Raw genomic sequence first — 21,408 nt, forward strand, 5'->3', positions numbered from 1 at the left:
CAAAATAAGGTGACAGTGAGCTGGAAGAAAAAAAAAATTAACAAGTTGAAATTTTGCCCCACGAGAAAATTCGATTGTCTCTTATGGGTATTTTTTTTTTTTAATTTTTAAATTTATTTTTATCCAGTTGCTCTGTAATTTTGTATTTGTCAATTTTTTTTTTTAATTTGGCATTTTCATTGTTGAAATATATATAGACTTGAATTTTCAATGATTTCATCAGTTTAAATATTTCCGATAAATTCTTTATTCTTTTGAGATTAATTTTTTATATATTTTTCAGTATTTCAACGTGATAACGTATATATAAACTTCAGATATATGAGAATTCCATTTATCACAGTTGTTTTTTTTTCTTCATAGCTGTTTTATTTTCTTGGGAATTTTTTTTTTACTTTTTTGTGGCTAAACACATTGGTACAAACACATGGGAAGTTGAAAAACTATATTTATCACTCGTTGAGTTTTCCAATTTACAATATATATTCTTGTAAAATTCAAACTGTAATTGCCATTTAAATTTATGAAAAAATTACATTTAAATTTTTCTAAAAACAAAAAAATAAAATTTAATTTTAAAACTCAATTTTGGCAAAATTGTAAAAGTTTTCTAATATTGTTAAAGAAATAAAAAATAGTAGATTGAAAAATATTTCAATATGTAGTTGAAAAATATTTTCTCAAAATAAAATAAAAAAAGAATTTAATTATTTTTCAAAGTTATAATTTTTTTAATACCACAAATTGTATGACCTAATAAAATGAAAAATTATTATAATTACTAATATCGGCTTGCAGTGAGATTTTTTTTTATTATTTCAATAAAAAATTTTACCGACAGCTTTTATTTGGAATGTAATATATTGGTAACAAGTGAACGTGATTTTTTTTTTTTTATTAATGAAAAATGTTTCAAAACTTTTGGATCAATGTTTGATAGAGCCACATTGAAAAAGTTTAATATATTTTTAAGTATAAAGCAAAGTAAATAATAATTCATTGTGAATTTTGGAAAGTCAAAAGAAGATGTAGCTAAAATTAAATTAATAAATTAGTAAATTCAATTTTTAAAGTGATAAAAAAATTCTTTTTCTGCAGTTTATATAATCTGTCAAATATCAAAACATATAACAGTTTCTTTTAATCTTTTTTTTTTTTTATAAAAAATTAAGTTTCTTGGATTTTTTTTTGCTCTAAATCGTTTTATATTGTTTCTTATTTATTTCAATAAATTTTTAAGTAAATCTTTTTGCATTTTAAGTCAAGTAGTTTGGTAAATTAATTAAACAATTTAATGTAATTTCATGTGACTTTAGTATAAAATAACAGTACGACTCTTAGCAACCCCTCGTGAAATATTTATTAAGCCCCTATCTAAACTGTCAACAATTTACATTAATTTTTTTCTAGATACAGCAAAGAAAAATGAAATATTCAAATTTTTAAAATTCTATAAATGTGTACGTTTCAACTTGAATTCATTTGACGTTGTTGGAATATTTGAATAATCATAACAGCGAGTAAAATAAAAAAAATTAATTTTGTTCAAAATCAAGGCATGACCCAAATGTGTCGTAATGACAACTTGAAAGCTTCGATTTGTTTAACTGTCCATAAAATCTCTCTCTCTAATAAAACACAATTTTTCAGCAAAAAAAAAAAAGAAAAAAACTCGTAAATTTTACGCCTTATTGAGTTGAATTCACCAATATTTTTTTTTTTTTTTTTCTTTTTATATTCATACACACAAAATAAAATAAAAAACAAAAAGAATAATAAGAATAAATTTTTCTATGCTCACATGAAAATATCGATGAATATGGAACGTCACTTTGAATTTAAAAATAGTCGTATCTTCTTTTGTAAATAAATAAAAATTGAAAAGTCTATAAATATTTAAAAGTATACTTTAATTTTAAATATATACTTTGCTAATAAAAAAAATAGTTTTTACAGTAAAAATAAATTTGAAAATTTGTAAAAACAATTCCTAATATAAAAAGGACAAACATCATCGGTCTTCCGGACATTTGATTGGTCATTGTTTTTTTCTCACTTACTCTCATACAAATTTCTTTCTATTTGCCTTTTTCTATTATTTTTTTATTTATTTCGTTAGCAACGAAAAAACAACAAAAAAAAGCGAGTAAACAAAATTTTTTTTGATATTTTTTATATTTTTTTTTTTAAAATTGACATATTAAGCTAGCACAACTTTTTTAATAATCATCGGATCTCGATGCAATTGGGCTTAAAATTTTGTGCGAATTATGTGTTTTTTATGTGTGAAGAAATAAATTTAAAAGAAAATTTTTTAAAATATTTTTTATATTTTTTTTAAAAATTGACATATTAAGCTAGCACAACTTTTTCAATAATCATCGGATCTTAATGCAATTGGGCTCAAAATTTTGTGCGAATTATGTGTTTTTTATGTGTGAAGAAATAATTCAAAAACAAAATTTTTTTAAATATTTTTTATATTTTTTTTTAAAATTGACATATTAAGCTAGCACAACTTTTTTAATAATCATCGGATCTCGATGCAATTGGGCTTAAAATTTTGTGCGAATTATGTGTTTTTTATGTGTGAAGAAATAAATTTAAAAGAAAATTTTTTTTTTATTTTTTACATTTTTTTAAAAAATTCAAATATTAAGCTAGCACAACTTTCTCAATAATCATCGGATTTCGATGCAATTGGGCTTGAAATTTTGTGCGAATTGTGTGTTTTTTATGTGTGAAGAAATAAATCTGAAAGAAAATTTTTTTTTTATTTTTTAAATTTTTTTTAAAAATTCAAATATTAAACTAGCACAACTTTTTCAATAATCATCGGATCTCGATGCAATTGGGCTTAAAATTTTGTGCGAATTATGTGTTTTTTATGTGTGAAGAAATAAATCTGAAAGAAAATTTTTTTAAATATTTTTTATATGTTTTTTAAAAATTGACATATTAAGCTAGCACAACTTTTTCAATAATCATCGGATCTTAATGCAATTGGGCTCAAAATTTTGTGCGAATTATGTGTTTTTTATGTGTGAAGAAATAATTCAAAAACAAAATTTTTTTAAATATTTTTTATATTTTTTTTTAAAATTGACATATTAAGGTAGCACAACTTTTTCAGTAAACATTCAATCTTGATGTTATTAGACTAAAAATTACGTGTGAATTATATGTGATTTATGTGTAAATAAATAAATTAAAAAAATTTTTCGTCAATTTATTCATTCTTTTTTTTTTTTATGATAATACTTGTGTTTATAAAATCAATGAACAATGAACCTGTTAGAAGGTATAGATACAGGCCAATGTGCTCGTAAAATAAAATAGTACAGCTTTAAAGGACATAACAATATTTATTTTGATATAATTTGATAAATAAATAATATTTCAAAATAAAATAGATATTTTCAATGAAAATCATTCAAAGTTTGCAGCTTTTTAAACTTGAAAAAATAAAAAAAAAATCTGGATAAGTAGTTTGGATATTTATGGAGAACGATTGGTGATAAAATAAAACTAGACGATAGTTTTTTCAAACTTATGACCACACAAAAAACAAGAGGCTATATAGCTGACTCGTTTTTGGTAAAAATAGTTAGGGGAAAAAAGTATTGTTCAATTCGTTTCACGTCGGGTACATGCCCATCAACAAGAAAAGTAAAAGTTAGTGAAAAAGAAAGCTGGAAAAAAGAAAAAAAAAACACATAAAATAAAAAATAACGTTAAAAAAAATAAAGTCAAACCCCTGGGCAGATACTTGACACTTCACGAATGGCAATCGAATTTTCTTTCAAGATTAAATGACAGACCAACTTATTTTGAATCAAGAAAAAATGTTTGGAATATTTTTTTATATCACTAATTTTATTTTACAATGGTGCACATGTTTAAATTTTAATACTATCACTGACAATATGTGTATAAATTTTTTAAAAACTAAATTTTTTTATTTATTGATGTAATATAAAAAACAAAAATAAAAACCAATAAAAATTCATTGGCATTTTTATGAATTCTACTTTAAAGTTTTGATTGAAATATTATTTGGGATTTTTTTTTTACAATCATTGAAATTATTTGTTGAATTAATTTAAATCTGTCTATTTTAAATTCGTGTGAATGGACCCTTGGGATGAATATAAATTCAGCAAGATGAATAAGGAGAGAAGCTTTTGAGCACGTTTTGCAAACAACCATTACATGTATCAGACTCGTGACCATAATTATTATATCCATTATAATAAAATACACGTTGTATGATAAGCACACTGGATACTACATAGTAGTTATTAAATTAATAATAATTAATCAATGATATATTTTGCCTCATCAAATAATATATATATATATATAAAATCGAAAATTCATGTTCAAGATACTTGGAAAATTTTCCAATAATTTACTGTTAAATTTATAAAGTATTTTTAATTAAAATATTAGATGATATATATTACTTTTGAATTATAAATATACAATAATCATCTACGATGGGGTAAAGTTAATTAATCTGTCGTATGGTTGTTGCTTTTTCAACATGTATTATAACGACAGGAGTATATGAAAGGGTGTGTCAAAATCTATTATAATTTATGTCTGGGAAAAACACGCACATTCCGAAAAATATTTTTTTGACTTGTCGTTTTATTTAAAAAAAAAAAATCTCAGGTGTCTATTATTAGAAATTTCAATTTTTTAAATATATTTTTATTTTTTAGGCAGATGATGATGAATTATGATGAATGAAATTTTAAAAAATGTGCCAATTTCTGACACATTTATTGTTACTCTGTGATAATTTAAATTTTCTTTTAAATTTTTTAAACATAGAATGAATTAATATTCTTCACTGAGCACAGCTACTTAACAATATTTCCGACATTTGCACACCTTACTATGTACAATGACAGTTTAATTGCTTCATGTTTTTTTTTTTCTCAACTAATAGCTGTTGTATTTTTGATTGAATAAATTATAAAAAATAATATTAAATTATTCAACAAAAAAAAAAAAAAGAAAAAAATAGTTTATGAGTGTGTTGTAAATTTGATGTACAAGTATTGTGATGTTTGTGTAAATTTTAATTATTATTTTGTCTTGAGATTAATTACTTGCATTTATATGTCATGTTTAGAAATGATAATTTGCAAAAGTTAGTGCTAAGATAACTTCAAACATCTTTTCCTTAATGTGAAATAATTACGAAAGATTTTTCATTTAAATTTAATTTGCAACACATTGAAAAGTATTTTTAATTTTTATAATTTAAAAAGATAATAATCAGTACATTATAACAGACAGCATTAGTCGAGAATAATATATTACCCAAACCAGGAAATTATTTTAATCTTAAATTATCTAAAAGGAAAAAAAAAAAAAAAGTTAAGCACCCACCCTTGATAAAGCTTAATATATTAACGATTTTGTGCTTGTTTTTTTTTTTTTTTTTTTCTTACAGGTATATCCACAGCAAAAAATGTCGATACAATTATACTTAGTGAATCTTCATTAAAATATACAAATGATATAATACAAACACATTATCTGCACATTATTGCAGACAGCATTAGTCGAGAATATATCATCTATATAAACCCGGAAATTATTTTGATCTCAATCTATGCAAGAAATTCAAGCATTAACCCTTAAATATGAAAAAACAAATGCGGTTTTATAACAATGCAATGAATAATTTATGAATAAAAAACCATATTTACTTTACGATATAGCAGTAAATGCAAGAAACTCTTATTTTATTCATTGAAATAGACCATTTGATACTCGAATAATGCATAACCAGGTTAAACAAGAAACTACATTACCACGTGTGACATAATCAATATAATTCTAAAATGGCGTTGTCATCAATTCAATCCTTTTCAACCCACTGTTTTGTTATCAATATATAAATTTAAATTTCAAATCTAAAAACTTGCCATCATCCAAAAAATTATCAAGTTTGAATCAAGTTTAATTTATAATTTTGGTATATTAAATTAAATTAAATTCTTGATAATTTATACAAAAAACATCTGACTTTCCAAAACTCAGCCTAAAAGTTTTAATCAAATAAATATATCTTTTTCTTATTAAATATTCTGAAAACACAACAACTCAGTTTTATGTATATAAAAATAAATTTAAAACAAAAAAAAAAAACTTTTCAAAAGAAAAATTAAATTTGACATTTGTTATTTTTTTTTGACCTAAGAGAAATTTTTTCTTGTTCTCCAAAAACAAGAGGGTTAATGAAAAAAATATAAAATGTAAATAAAAAAACAATTTTTGATGGGAGTGCGTTGGAATTCGTTTAATGCATAAAGACGTGCGACGACTCACGTGGCAGACAAGAGTTTCAGAGAGCAGGCCAAAAGTGGATTGCAAGAAGGGATGTAAAAAAAAAAATACGTGAAAAAATAAAAAAACCTCATGGAAAGAGTGAGAGGATAAAAAAAGCTTTCTCTAGTATTCACTCTTTCTTTGGGTATAATTCCCTACATGATGCACTTTAAGCAGCCTGGGGACCAGACGAGTTTGAGACGTACGAGTAGTTGAAGGGTGAACTACCCTCGGCGGTTTTTTTTTTTTTATTTTCGTTTTAGCTGTCGGAAAATTTCGTATACTTTTACAGGCAGTTTTTCTTCGTCTCTACTCACCAATACTTTTTTTTTCAAGTGCAAAATTTTCTCCCCATCCAAAACATTTCCAATACGAAAAATATAAAAAAAAAAAAAAAATTACTTTGAGGGAGTAAAAGAGACTAGATTTATCCCTTGGCTATACTGATGCCTTTTTATCAATCTTCTCTGTCAAGACGAGACTTGTATGAGATTACGAAACGATAGAAATCCATCACTTAATACCAAGACACTGTACATATTGTATAAAGAACATTTTTTTACTTTATTTTTCACACGTTTTACGGGGATTACTTAATCGCCCAAGGACTATTTATTCAACATACAATATAAATTGTAATTTTAAAATGAAAAAAAAAAACTATATATGTATTCTAAGTAAATGTAAATAAGATAAAATAATGAGCCTTGCATGAAAAAGTATTTTTAAAAATAAAAAATTTACATAATTAAATTAAAGATGTTTTGTTAAAAAAAAAATTGTGGAAGCTAGTTTTTATCAACAAAAATTTCTAGATGATAATAAAATTAATTAAAACAAGTATTTTTATAATATTAATTATCTTTTTTCAAATATGGGTTGTAAAAATATTCCCTAAAGATTTTTAGTATGATCAATCTATTGCTCTGTGGAAAAAGGCCATGGGTATTTTTTTTTGTTTATCCCTATTATCAAATATGCCATTGTAACATCACCCCATGCAAGAGTGGCAATTCAAACGCGTCAAAACCCTCTGGGACAAACCTGCAACACTGCCTGACAGTGCAAAATGACATCGCTAATCCGAATCATTACTTTAGCCACCCCTCGACCCTTAAATTGGTGAATTTAAATTCCTTTTTTTTTTTTTTTAATGAAAAATCTTTACTGTGCGTAATTTTTTCAACTGGTTTATATAATTTTGATTGAAAAAATAATTATTTATTTTTTTTATTTAAAAAACTGAAATGTCAAAACAAACAAAACCAAGTGACACTTTGTTATTTAGAGCGTGTCGAGTAAGCTCAGATGTCGAGTACAGAGAGAAGAAAAAAAAAAATTTATATTATTCATGTTTCTAAAACTGTAAAGTATCATTCCAGAAATTTTGAAATGCGGTTTCAATTGCACACATATATATACAAAAATAAAATAACGATTAATTTATTTTTTTTTTCTATTTATAATTAGCCAGTTAAATAATTCATTAAACCTTTACAAAACTTTAGCAAATATAAACAAAAAAAATTATTTAAAAAATTTGTTATTTAAAAAAAAGAAAAGCTGTCACATTTTATATATATAAAAAAAAAATAATAACAATAACTGTACATTACCGATTTAGCCATGAAATATCATTCTCCATTTATAAATTGTTTTTTCTTCAAAATTAAAACACCAAATAAATGCACTTAATTAAAAAATATACAAAAATTAATTTTAAAATAAATAAATATACTTTTTTTTGTAATTATTATATGAATTTTTAAACACGATGTTACTCGAGTGAAATTCACATCAAGACTAAAGCACAGTAGCACACTGAACCGGCGATAAAATGCAAGCTCATTTTAGTTGATGCTATTGCTGTTGTAAGCATTGTAGCGCTAGTGTCCAATGCTTTCACGGAAATAGAAATTGGTGGGGTCGAGATGAATAGTAAAATTGACACGCGCACATATCTTTTTTGATCATCTCAAATATAAATAATAATATTCAAACAATTTGTTATATTTTTAAATAATTAAATTAAATATAAAACAATTTTTCTAATTATAATTTTTTTTTAAAAATATCAGAGCTTTGGAGAAACGGAGAAAGATAAATATTTTCTGATCCGATCATTTCTGAGTTTCACGGGATTTTTAGAAGGTTTACCCCTCATTTTATCCTGCGATTATGCAGGTCCAATATCCCTCTTGACTTTTCGTCCATAAAGTAATTGTAAATATGGGTTATGTACTTAACAAATACTCGAAATTTCAAACATTCACATAAGAGAGTAAACTACTCTATATTGAATTTGATTTATTTTTTTTTTTTTTGCAGATAAATTTATCCATTTGAAGGATTTATAAAAATGTTAATTTTTTTTTGTTTATATGGAATTGATTTATTTATATTTTGATGGTTTTATTATTTTTTTATTTGGTCATAAACTGAGTCGAAAGAAAGTGTTAAATATATATGAATAGAAAAAAAAAATATATATCGTAATTGTAGATTTTCTCTGTCTAGCTTATATATTTTATTGTTTTTTTTTTATTTTTTATTATCAAAAGATATATTGTATATCGCTTCAGGAAAGTTGAAAAGTCTTTGCCATCTCGACAAGTTGGACTTTGGCCAAGTAAAATATCAATTTTATGTCATCCACGAAATTATTTCTTTCATCCTTGCTCACGTATAGTATACAGTATATCCTATACCTTTGCCAAATTGAACATTTTATCTGACTTATCGATATTCAAACGACTAAATGAAAATCCTTATCGTTGTACTGTCAATCTCTTGGTAGCTAGTTTAATTTTAAAATATAATAGAAATGAAATTGTCCTTTATCCATGAATAATTTTTCATTTTTGAATTTTGACCAAATTGAAAATATACGATTTTTCTTATTGCATAATTTTTTTCTAAATTCTTCCGATAAAAAACGAGCTTTTTTTTACGAAAGAAATCTTCATAAATAAATGGATTTTTCGTCAATTAATTTTCAAAAAATTACCATCAAAATTATCAATTTTTTTCTAATAAATTAATCTAAATCATCATCAGCCAACAGAACGACGTTATAAAATTTTATACAGTTTTTATTTCCAACTGTAAAAAGTCATTTCAGTAATAAAACTCTTACTTAAAAAAAAAGACGAAATCTATCTATTAATGACCTTTGATAAATTAATTAAATAATGATAATAATAATAATATAATTCAGGAAGTCAATAGAGTCGATATAAAAAAAAAAATCACCTTTTTAAATGCATATGAGTGGTAATTGGTTCAACATGCCCATCCTTAAACTCATTAAAAAAATATTCCATCATGAATTAAAATCAAAGATGTCGATATGATATGATTGCAGACCGGTGGTGAGATATATAGACGTCATGCTCCAATTAGTTATAGGGCGCGTTATTATTTTTTTTTATATTTTTTTAATAGAAATATGTATAAAGCCGCAGTTATAATTAAACATGCAAGTGTATATAAAGCAATGTATATATACAAGTTTGATATAAATTGACAGACATAAAAATCTATGAAAGCTTTGCTATAGCAATCATTGAATGTCGGCATTAATGTTAGTGTCAAGGGCTATTATAAGGATATACTATTATATACTGCAGGGTTTATAAAGTGATCAGTATATACATCAACTAACTCGATGAAAACTAGATAGACTATACGAGGCGATACAAAATTCATAGCGATGATATAACCCTCAAGAATTTCCGATATAAACCATGCAAATTATAATTCAATTAAAAATGCATCTAATAATTAATTTATGAATAGCTTGTTCAGTAAATGTATAAAAATAAAAAATGTATAAAATATTAAAGAATTTTTAACTCACCACCATTGTTGCAAATCGATGATGGAAATTTTTTAAATTGATGTCTTTAGCTTGCCTCAATATGACTCACATTATCTGCAATAATGCAATTTTATTTTTAAATAATTTTATCAAACAATAAACACAAAAAGAGAGTGCAATTATTATTATTGTCATGGAAAAAAACTTTGTGGTTTTTTTCTTTCAAAAATAATACGAAAAACTTCAGTGCATTTGACAAATTAACCATGTAATTTGTACAAATTTATAAAAGCCTTGTGTTGTTATTTTTTTTTTTTATTTATAATTGTTGCACACGACGCATTTTAAGCTCTTTTTAAAACTAAGCATCTGTGTAAGCACTGCTTTTTCAACCCTCAATACTTGTACCTACAAACTGCCAAGTACAAATATTTTGCTATATAAAAGTTAATGTGTACGCACTTGTTTCACGCCTCGTTGACTTGTTCTACTGTTCCCTTTTAATATCCCATGAATTTACAAATTTCTTTCACGCATGTCTACATTTAAAAAAAAAAACATGAATTTAGGGTCTAGAATTTATACGATGCGTAAGTTAGAAGTTAATACGGAAGACTGCACTTTAAAAAAAATATTTACCTCTAAAAAAAAATTAAATAAATATTCTATTAGTGTATGTTGATTTTTTTTTATCATAAATAAAGTAAAAATAAATAAAAATTTAATCGTATATTGCGTTGAAAAGTGTATGAATAAATGTTAGGATTTTCTAAGCACACAGTGATTTAACGTTGATCCTCCTACAATCATTTTATTTTTTTATATTTATTTGTATTATTTTTTTCTCTCGGGTTTTTTGGGATTTTTTATTTATTTTTTTTCATTCGATAGAATAAGAGATAGCAGGAAGGTGGAGAAAGCTATGATGTGAAGGAGTCTTTCCGGTATTTTTATATATTTATCACTCCTGTGGGACAGTCGAGGGCGATAAAGATCGTTGAGTATAAAACGTTGGATAATAAATGGCACAAAATGTTCGTACATAACTATTATTACTATAACATATACACAAAAATGTCGTACCTGTTTGTAAGTATACGTGTTTCCTTTTGCAATTTTCTTACTACCTTTTTGGCATGGATTTTCTTGCTATATTGTTCAATTATTTATCGCAACATCTAGAACAAAGGTCAAGCAAAAACTTGCACTCTATTTTCTTAGCTACGAGGCATTTTACAATGTTTATTATATTTTTAAGATGATTTATTGTTGAAAGACTATGTAATTTTTGGTAGAAAAATTATTAAACATTGGAAAAAGTCAGGATGAAAAGTACACAGACAAAAAAAAATCAACAATAATTTTTTGAAATATATAGAAACAATTTTCTATTGATGATTCAATTATTAGATGACAATTTTTCTAAAGCTCTAATTTATATTTTAATAATTCTACTGTTTTATTTTAATTAGCATTAAAAATTTCATTTAATTTTACGTAGGCGGAAGCCTACTAGTATTGTTTTCACTATATGAATTTAGAAAAATGTTCATATCTTCTGAGATAATATAGATAGGATGTTCGTATTAGAATCAAATTGAAGCCTAGAAGAAATACTACAACCAAGAATAGAAAAAAAAATATTTCCATTGTTAATAAATTAGTTATCAACAAAAAATGTTTTTGCAAAAATTTTAAAATCAAAATATTAAGAAAACTAAAAACAAATCGTGGATGCAATTTTTTGCCTAGACATTTAAAATTGCAAAATCTATATAATTAAGAGGTAGTTTTTTTTATTGTTAGAAATTTGTTAATTAACAAAAAACAAAATACGTTTTTTATACCTCGCATAACTTCTTCAAATTAACTTATGTACTTTTAGGGTCTCAAATTTATACGGCGTTTAAATACCGAGAGCCACTGTCTTTAAAAAATATTTACCTCGCGTTAATTAGTTATCAATAAATATTTATAATAATAAGTAGTGTCTGAGTATGTTCTAATAAAAAAATAAAAATGAATCGATTGCTTTAAAATTTTTAGAATAGTGTTAGGATTTCTAATTTAACAGTGATTTAACGTTGATCCTTACAAATTTTTTATGTTTATTTGTTTATTTTTATGAAGGGTTTTTTCAACTTTTTATTTAAATTTTTCATTGTTTTGATAAAAAGGGATGCGGAATGGCTATGATGTGAAGGTTTCTTTCCGGTATTTATATATTTATCACTTGACAGTCCGATAAAATCGATTGAAATAAAACGTTATAAAAAATGGCCACGGAAAATTTTTTATAAATAAAATTATTAAACAAAATGATTTGTAAAAATTTGTTTCCTTTAAAAAATTCTTAAATTTTTGGATTTATTTTTTTTAATATTTGTATTATTTATTTATTGAACATCTAATAGAATCATTGCACTATCAATACCTACATGAATTATAACCTCAATATTTGTTTTATTGTTGAAAGACGATTTTTGGTAGAAAATTATTAAACATTGGAAAAGTCAGGATAAATACAAAAAAAAATCAATAATTGGAAATAATCAAACATAAACCACATGGGACAATTTCGCCTAATTTTTGAAAATTTTACAATTTTAATAGATTAAAATTCGTTACTAAAAATTTTTTTAAATATTTTTTGTCATATTTCTTGGTCATTGTATTTTTTTTTTTCTTTTGCTTATTCAAATTTTTCCATGTTTTTTTTAACGAGTATTATAATTTCCCATATATTTTCATAAAAAATAATAATGCAGTATTTAGTTTTCCATTATCGTTTTGCTCTTGAGTTGACATATAAAAAAAAAAAGTTAAATACAACGACAATAAAAATAACTAGTTTTAACTTTCAACGTTAAAAAGTGGTAGTAGCATTTGTTTTCGAAGCCATTATTGTTACGAGAACAATCATTAAAACAACACCGATATAGATATCTCGATGAAATAAAGAAAAGTTAATGATTAAAAGTTTTTATATTACATAAAAAAATAATATATTTACTCGTAAAAATAAATTTAAAAAAAAACTAAAAATAAGTATAAATATTTTATATTTTCCAACAAAAGATTTTTGATTTTCTATTGTCAGAAAATAAAATATAAAAAATGCTTACTCAAAACGAAGCAATCAATTTACAGTATTGTTAGATACAACAAAAAAAGACAAAACTAAATAAATAAATAACAAAAAAAACATGGTAATAGGTGCACGCAACGAGACGATAGAAAAATCAAAGAATATAGAAAAAAAAGCAATCCTTGAATTTCTCTGGGCTTCCGTCCAAACTGTCTCATTCTACTTGTTTTTATTTTTTCTCTTTTTTTCTCTTGTTCTCTCTACTGCACTCATCCATTTTTGCCAATAAGCCTTCAAAACGAATACAAACTTACAAACTCAATTTCGCCGTACAATCACGTATATAAAATTGGGTGTGAGAATAAAATAAAACAAAAAAAAAAATGAATAAAAATAATATTAGTATATTCTACATAGACCTATAGAATATTTATGAAAATAAAACTATATGAAAAAAAAAAAAAAAAATATTGTTTGAATTGATAGAAGAAGAAAGTATATTTTTTTTGGATTTTATTTTTTCGTTTTTTTTTTTCATGTCTTTGTATATAAAGTAAAAATAAATACAGAAAAAAAAATATTAAAAGAGAACAATAGGATAACTCTCCTAGACGTAGTACTGTGTATACAACATTCGAAATTCGATTGTTAAGCATCTATCGCAAGCTCTCAATGCCGTGTGCAGTTATCGCTTATTCAAGTGCATCAAACATACGTATTTTTTTTTTTTGCAATATATATTTTTCTAGACAGATATTATTTTTCAACGAGCAGCCAATTGAATTTTTTTTTTTTTCATTTTCATTTTCAATAAATTACGTATTCTAAAAGCATTTTTCGTTTCTATATTTATTTAGGCATATGTATTTTTTGAAAAAAAAAAAAAACATATGTAAGATGATAATAAAATATATACATGATATCATATTTTTTTAAGTATGATTTAAAAATTATTATTAGAAATTTATTTATAAAAACCATACCTTGTTAGTGTTCTCCGTCTCTTGTAATTTTTTCGCTAAATTTTTTAGCTTTTCTGAGTCAATAAAGTCCATTTCAGCACGAAATTAAAGAGTCAATAATTATCACAATTTACCAAGTTCAAAACTATACTTTAAGTATAAATTCACATCATCACTTAATCACTGTTATTCACTTCACTTATTCACTGTCTCTAATTATCACCAGTTAAATAAAAAATATAATTAAATTTATAAACATGTTGAAATTTCGATGCCTCATATTCTAAGAACAAAAATGAATAAATAATTTTATTAATTCATTGAAAACATAATAAAAAACAGCACCAATATGTAAAAATAAATAAAATAAATTCAAATTTCATAAACATGTCGATTGTCAATGCGACATAAAAAAATTCATGGCTTAATCGTGACATGAAAAATAAATTCTTTGCAAGTCACGAATGAACTCAATTCTTATGCATAATTTTTGTTTGTAAATTTACGTCAGCAAAAAAACCAACAAACAATGTATAATTTAAAATAAATAACGTAGCAAAATTATTATTTTAATAAACAAGTCATTTTTCCTTAGAAAATTTGATTGAAATTATTTAAAACAATAAACTGTTTAAATAATTAAAATTTACCTTGTTAAAAAAATTAATAAATGATTAATTTTGTTTAAAAAATAAACAAACCATAATAGAACTTAATGTTGAAAAAAAAATTCACAAAATTCAGGATGACTGATAATCTTCTGAAACAAAATTATTATTATCATTAAATTATAAAACAAATCGATAATCTATTTATTTATAATATTTTTTTTATTAATAAACACCCATCAAAAAAAAAATATACCCATTTGAATTAAATATTCAAGTTCAAGTATAAATTAACTCCAAGTTTCTGTCTGATAACGACCACTTTTTTCAAGTTTAATAATAAATTCTTCAGCTTCATCAGTTGATAAATGTCCATAATTTTTAGCAATATCAATAAATTCATCACGAACACATTTTGGCATATTTTTTGAACTTCCAGAAAGATAAATTTGTCCTCCTTGTTCCAATAAATTCCAGCAAAGTTGACCTTCTGCTCTAATAGCATGTTGAACATATCTAAAACATTAATAAATCAATTAGTAATAATAATAGCTTTAGAAATTAATTAATGCATTACCTTTTTTCTGGTTGATCCCTTGAAAATGCACAAAATACTCGTAAATTATTTTCTCTTTGTAATAATTCAAATTCATCTTGACAATGATAATCTTTAACTTTATAACGACAACCAAAAAACATACATGTATTATTTAAATTATAATTTTTTGCAGCACAATCAAGTAAAAGTGATCTAAATGCTGCAACACCAGTACCAGAAGCAATAAGAATCATTGGTTTATCAATGGCAAATTTAAATGTTCCTTTTTGTAACCAGCATACTATTTCATCATTATATTTTAATGATGCTAGCCAATTTGAACACAAACCAAGCCTTGGTGTTATTAATTTTGTTTTATATTTAACAACAGCAACAAGTACATGAATTTCATTATTTGAATGTTTATTACTTGATGCAATACTAAATGCACGTGGTTTTATTGGTGACATTATTTCAAATAATATTTTTTCATTTAGTTTCTTTTTCGTATGTGGAAAATCATTTAATACTTCAATGATATTTCTTCTTGGTCTATTTACATAATTATAAAGTTCATCTTGACCAATTGATAAACTAAATTCAGTTAATTTTTCTTTTTCCAATTCATCATCAGCTATTGATGCTAATATTTTCATTGTTGATCTTCTTGGTTTATAATTTAAATCCCAATATTGTTCAACAATTTCATAAAGTGTTAAATCAGAAATTTTTAAACAAACTGGAATATTTATTTCTTTTTCAATTATTTTAATAATCATCTCAGGATATAATGGCACATTAATATCCTTTAATAGCTCAAAAAAATTATTAATTTGTTCAATTGAATTTTTTGGTTTTATGTATATCAAATCACCTGGTAAATAATCAATGTTATTTAATTTTAATTTAATTAATCTAACATCTTGAAAATGATCATGTGATGTTGTACGAATATTATCACTAACTGTTGCTATTTTCATTCTGTCAATTATTTTAATTTCTTCTTTATGAATATCACGATATTTTTTGTTAATATTTTTAGATGTTTCTTTGTTCATTGGCAATATTTTTACATCAAAACGTTCAATTAAATTATCATTATTATGATCAGTGCTAAGTGAAACGTTAAATATTATTTGTATTGAATCCCAAAGTTTTTTAACCCATGGTATAATTATTGCATCAATTCCTAGATCATGTTGATCATCAGCAAGACCAATTGGAATAATTTGTTTAGCTCCTAATTGTAATAATCTATTGTTCAATTTTTTAGCTGCATAATTATATTTTTCATATGAACTATCACCCAAACCAATAACACCATAATTTATATTTTCTAATAAATTATTTGGTAGCTTTTTATTCAACATATAACGCCAAAATTTTCTCATATTAGATGGTTGATCACCTTGTCCTGTTGTTGCAACAACAAATATAATTAAACTTTCAGATAATAAATTTTTAATGTCATAATCATCCATTGATTTTACTGTACATTTTAATTGTAACCTAAAAATATATTTTAAAATTAGAATAAAAAACTTATTTGATGATGAATTTTATTAATAATAATTTAATTTAATTTAATATAAATACCTTTTGGCACTTTTCCAAATGTCCTCAGCAGTATCCTGAGCAGTTCCAGTCTCACTTCCATACAAAATAGTCATTTGAAGTGTCTCCAACATTTTAACTAGATTTATTTGTTTATTTATTTATCTATTTTGCTAAAAAAGATATTATTATTTAATAAATTAAATATTTAATAGCTATACTTTATCTGAAAAACTGATTACTCACTTTTTGATTAGATAAATTTGATGTTGATGATGATGTTGATGTTGATGACACTAGCCACGTTAATTACAAGCAAATAAAATTATTTTTACTAAATAATTGATTGATATTGTTAATGATTTGTTTATTTGCAATTGTTGCCATAAATATAATATGCAATTACTTGACAATTACAGTAGAATTATTTAAAAATAATATGTTTTGTATGTTGATTAAAAAACTGTAAAAAACACATAAATCCAGACTAACCTGGACTAACCTCCATTGCACGTAGTTGATAAAGAAATTCCCAGTAAAACCAACAAAAAAACAATGCTATCAGCGCTTCGAAACACAACTAAAATTCAATCACGTGATCACAAAAAAAAAAATTTTAGCAATGGCGTCTTGTTGACAATTTATTTTACATCATGAAATTATTAACAAGATAATAAACAATAATATACCTACTGTTGTGTATTTTTAAAAAATAAATTAATTGATAATTTAAAAATTAATAATCATGAGTACCTCAGAGGCAGAAACAGTCAGTGATCTCATACAAAAAATGATAATGTCAATGTGTGGTGAACAAAATCCAGGTTAGATAAAATTCCCTCTATTTTGTTTGTCAAAATATAATAAATAAAACAAAATAATAATTAATTTTCAAAACATTTGGATTTATTTAAATTATTTGTTATTAAAAAAAAATTAATAGTATTATGAAAAGTAATTAAATTAATTTTTAATTTATTTAATTTATAAATTGAATTTGTTCTTTTAATTATTTTCAGAAATTATCAGACGTTTTATGAGATACTCACTTGGTTTATTATCATCAACACAAGGAGTTGAAAAATTTCATGAAGATGAAATATCAATAACAAATCAAATAACAAATAAATTAACACCAAGAGATTCAATAATATTTGATAAATTACATAGTGATCTTAAAGATAGACCATTAAAAAATCGTATTGGTGTATTATCATTTCTTCTTCATATGCGTCAATTAGATGAAATAACAAAAGATAAATTTTCAATTTATGATATGAGACTTGGGCTAACATCACCAGTTGCATCAACAAGTGCACAAACACCACATGGTTATCAACAAAATGCTCAAATAGTATCATTAACAACACCAGATTCAAGTAATCAATCAACACCAATAAATACATGTAGATTATTTAGTGAAGATTGTATATCAGAAGATGTACTTGTACAAGAATTAATATATTCATTTCAAGGTATTGAAGGTAGAATATTAAAATTAGATTCAACATATGGTTTTCAAATTGATTTAACATCAAATATAAATAGATATCATAAACAAGCTGTATTAAGATTAAGTGAATTAGGATATTTACATAATGTTGTTAGACGTGGATTAGATGAAATAACATTAAATTGTGCTGGTAGAGTTGCTGATAGTCTTGTTGCTGTATTACATAAAGAATTATCTGAATATTATAGATTAATAGCAATAATGCAAGAAGAAGTTAATAGATCAAATGGTACAATGGGTTATGAAACAGTTACATTATCACATTTACATTTATGGGCATATGATCCATTAGATAATTTAAAATGGCTAGCAAGTATTGTACGTTCATGTAAAAATCAAAAAGGTGGTGCATTAGCATCAGCTGTTTATGAATTTAGTAATCATGGTAATCCAAAAGTTGAAAAACTTGTTAAACGAATACTTGAAAGTGTTTGTAAACCATTATATAATATGCTTATACGTTGGATAACAGATGGTATACTTGATGATCCATATCAAGAATTTTTTATTGAAGCAAGAATTAATGTTGTTGGTGATAGAATGTGGCATGAAAAATATTTTGTTAGAGATTCAATGGTACCAATATTTATAACAAAATCACAAGCTAAAAAAATACTTGGTACTGGTAAAAGTATTAATTTTTTACGTGAAATATGTAAAGATTCAACACCACTACATGGACGTGAAAATTATATGCTTTATGATAATGATGATGATAGTAATTGTAATAGCAATAATAAATGTCATGTTGAAACATTTTTTGATATGGATCCAGATGGACCACTTCAAACAATGATGAATGCTGCATATAAAGAAACATCAACAAGAGTTGTTGAATCACTTACAAAAGAATATCAATTGATGGATCATATACAGGGTATAAAAGGTTATTTATTACTTGGTCAAGGACATTTTGTACAACATTTAATGCATTTATTAGAACCAGAATTAGCTAAACCAGCAAATTCATTATATCCACATAATATATCATCAATATTAGAAACAGCAATACGTGCAACATGTACTAAAATTGAAGATATTGATGTACAAAGACGTCTTGATGTTAGATTACTTCAATCATCTGAAAATGATTCTGGATGGGAAGTTTTCATTTTGGATTATAATGTATCTGGACCAATTGGAACAATATTAGAACCATGTCGTGAAACATATCAAACTGTATTTTTTTCATTATGGAAAGCAAAACGTATGGAATATATATTATCAACAATATGGAAACATGAAATAACATCAGCTAAAATGTTTCGTAAAATGCCTGAAGTATTACCAATACAAAATTTAATTCATGTTATAACAAGTAGTATGGTACATCTTGTTCATCAAATGCAATATTATTTATTATTTGAAGTTGTTGAATGTTCATGGGATGTATTTGCTAATAATTTACAACAAGCATCATCACTTGATGATATTATTGTTGCACATAATTTTTTTGTTGAATCAGTACGTCGTGGTACATTACTTGATGAAGATTCAAAAGAATTAAGAGATCATTTACATGCTGTTTATGGTCCAATATTAAGTTTACAAACACTTGAAGAAACATTTTTAGCAAGAACAAGTCAAGAATATGAAGCAAGAATTGAAAATAAACGTTTTATTAATGATGAAAGTGATAAAACAAAAACATGGGGTAGAACAAATACACTTGATATACAAAATGCTGAAAGACAAAATACATTTAATAAATATTTATCAACATTATCAAGACAGCTTAAATTATTATCAAAAACTTATCAAGATCGTGTTAAAAAATTTTTATTAATGCTTGCATCTGCTGAAAATGTATCACTTCAATTACTAAGTGTTAGACTTGATTTTAATGAACATTATAAAAGTAAAGATAGTAGTCTTCTTGCACCATTGACATATCGTTGTCAAAGTGATCATTCATTTGCCATTACCAAGTGACAGCCATCATTTAAAAAAATTATTAAACAATCATCATATATAACATTATTAATGAGTAAATATATCAAAATTAATACTATTATTTTCATTGATAATTATAATAAATATTTAATTCATAAAAATCATAAAAATAATAGTAAAAAATTAAATTTATTTACTAAAAAAATTATAATAAATTTAAAAAATATTGATATTAATAAAAAACATTTTAAAAATTTTTTACAAATTAGTATTGGTAAAAATATTAATAAAGCAATCAGTCCAGTGATGTCGTTTGATTGTCAAGGTCCTTCTACTTCATTTGATATTAAAACTTTTCATCATTATAATTCAAATGAAAAAAAAGATTTTCATGTATTTCCGGTTGATAAATTTGAACAGGAAAATTTAATTTCACATAAAAACACAAGTATTTGTAATTCAGTATCAATCAATGGTTCATTTTCAAATGAAAGTTTTGATCGTATTCCATTGAACCCAAAAAATGAAAATAAAAAAAATAAAAAATGGTGGAAACGTAAAAAATTATTATTTTGTTGTTTTAATTAATAAAAAATTGACTTATTTTCATAATGATAATCACAGTATTGTTGTTTAAAGAATAATTAATTCTTTTTTCAAATTTAATTAATCTAAATAAATATTTGAAAGTGTTCTTCAATTAAATATACAAACAAAAATGATATTAAATTTATAAATTATATTTTTTTGAAATATTACGTTTCACTAAAAAATAGAAAGCACACATCAGTTATTTTGGATAATTTATTTTTAATGTAAAAAAAAAATAAAACTAATATAAATTAATTACTAATTTATCTCTATTATATTTTATTTAAATAATTAATTCATTGTTTTAAATTTTTTTCAGATGCTATATGAAAAAAACCATGAGTTAGTAAACAAATTATTTATTTAGAAATGAAAATGCCCTTGACTTCAAGCTTTAATGATTTGCATAAATTTCAGTATACAAAAAACATCTAGAAAATTATAAAATAATATTTTAAAAGCTATTTGTTTATGTACAATTATATTAAAATAT

At 24.0% G+C, this 21,408-nt stretch overlaps 3 protein-coding genes across 6 annotated transcripts in view; 1 reads left to right on the forward strand and 2 right to left on the reverse strand.

The window, feature by feature from the left end:
- Window positions 1–14,418, reverse strand: part of LOC122852785 (rho GTPase-activating protein gacZ) — a 32,015-nt gene extending 17,597 nt beyond the window's left edge. The window contains exons 1-2 of one of the 2 annotated variants that reach the window (XM_044152791.1): window positions 14,240–14,418; window positions 10,208–10,282 (exon numbers count right to left, since the gene is read on the reverse strand). The gene's annotated coding sequence lies outside the window, so the exon portion shown is untranslated. Of the gene's footprint in view, window positions 1–7,964; window positions 8,176–10,207; window positions 10,283–14,239 lie in introns of those variants that run through there. The other variant, XM_044152792.1, reaches the window with a different exon arrangement.
- Window positions 14,419–14,873: 455 nt separating this feature from the next.
- LOC122852794 (NADPH-dependent diflavin oxidoreductase 1) lies at window positions 14,874–17,417 on the reverse strand. 2 transcript variants are annotated; one of them, XM_044152804.1, is made up of 5 exons: window positions 16,961–17,026; window positions 16,860–16,873; window positions 15,404–16,778; window positions 15,083–15,342; window positions 14,874–14,978 (listed from the first exon to the last, which is right to left on the reverse strand). In XM_044152804.1, exons 3-4 carry the CDS (start codon window positions 16,753–16,755, stop codon window positions 15,117–15,119), a joined length of 1,578 nt encoding a protein of 525 aa, XP_044008739.1. In that variant the 5' UTR covers window positions 16,756–16,778; window positions 16,860–16,873; window positions 16,961–17,026; the 3' UTR covers window positions 14,874–14,978; window positions 15,083–15,116. The 2 variants fall into 2 exon arrangements, with proteins under 2 accessions (XP_044008739.1, XP_044008738.1); XM_044152803.1 differs by lacking the exon at window positions 14,874–14,978 and adding an exon at window positions 17,165–17,417 and having other exon boundaries at window positions 15,030–15,342; window positions 15,404–16,873; window positions 16,961–17,091.
- Window positions 17,418–17,572: 155 nt separating this feature from the next.
- Window positions 17,573–21,363, forward strand: LOC122852790 (gamma-tubulin complex component 3). Of its 2 annotated transcripts, XR_006373865.1 has the most exons (3): window positions 17,573–17,742; window positions 17,938–20,418; window positions 21,235–21,363. XR_006373865.1 is itself a non-coding variant. In XM_044152800.1 (2 exons), the coding sequence occupies exons 1-2, from the start codon at window positions 17,664–17,666 to the stop codon at window positions 20,361–20,363; spliced, it is 2,505 nt and encodes an 834-aa protein (XP_044008735.1). In that variant the 5' UTR covers window positions 17,615–17,663; the 3' UTR covers window positions 20,364–20,425. The 2 variants fall into 2 exon arrangements, 1 of the variants encoding a protein (XP_044008735.1); XM_044152800.1 differs by lacking the exon at window positions 21,235–21,363 and having other exon boundaries at window positions 17,615–17,742; window positions 17,938–20,425.
- Window positions 21,364–21,408: the final 45 nt, after the last annotated feature.

The sequence above is a fragment of the Aphidius gifuensis genome, linkage group LG3 (assembly GCF_014905175.1).
Source record: "Aphidius gifuensis isolate YNYX2018 linkage group LG3, ASM1490517v1, whole genome shotgun sequence".
NCBI lineage: Eukaryota > Metazoa > Arthropoda > Insecta > Hymenoptera > Braconidae > Aphidius > Aphidius gifuensis.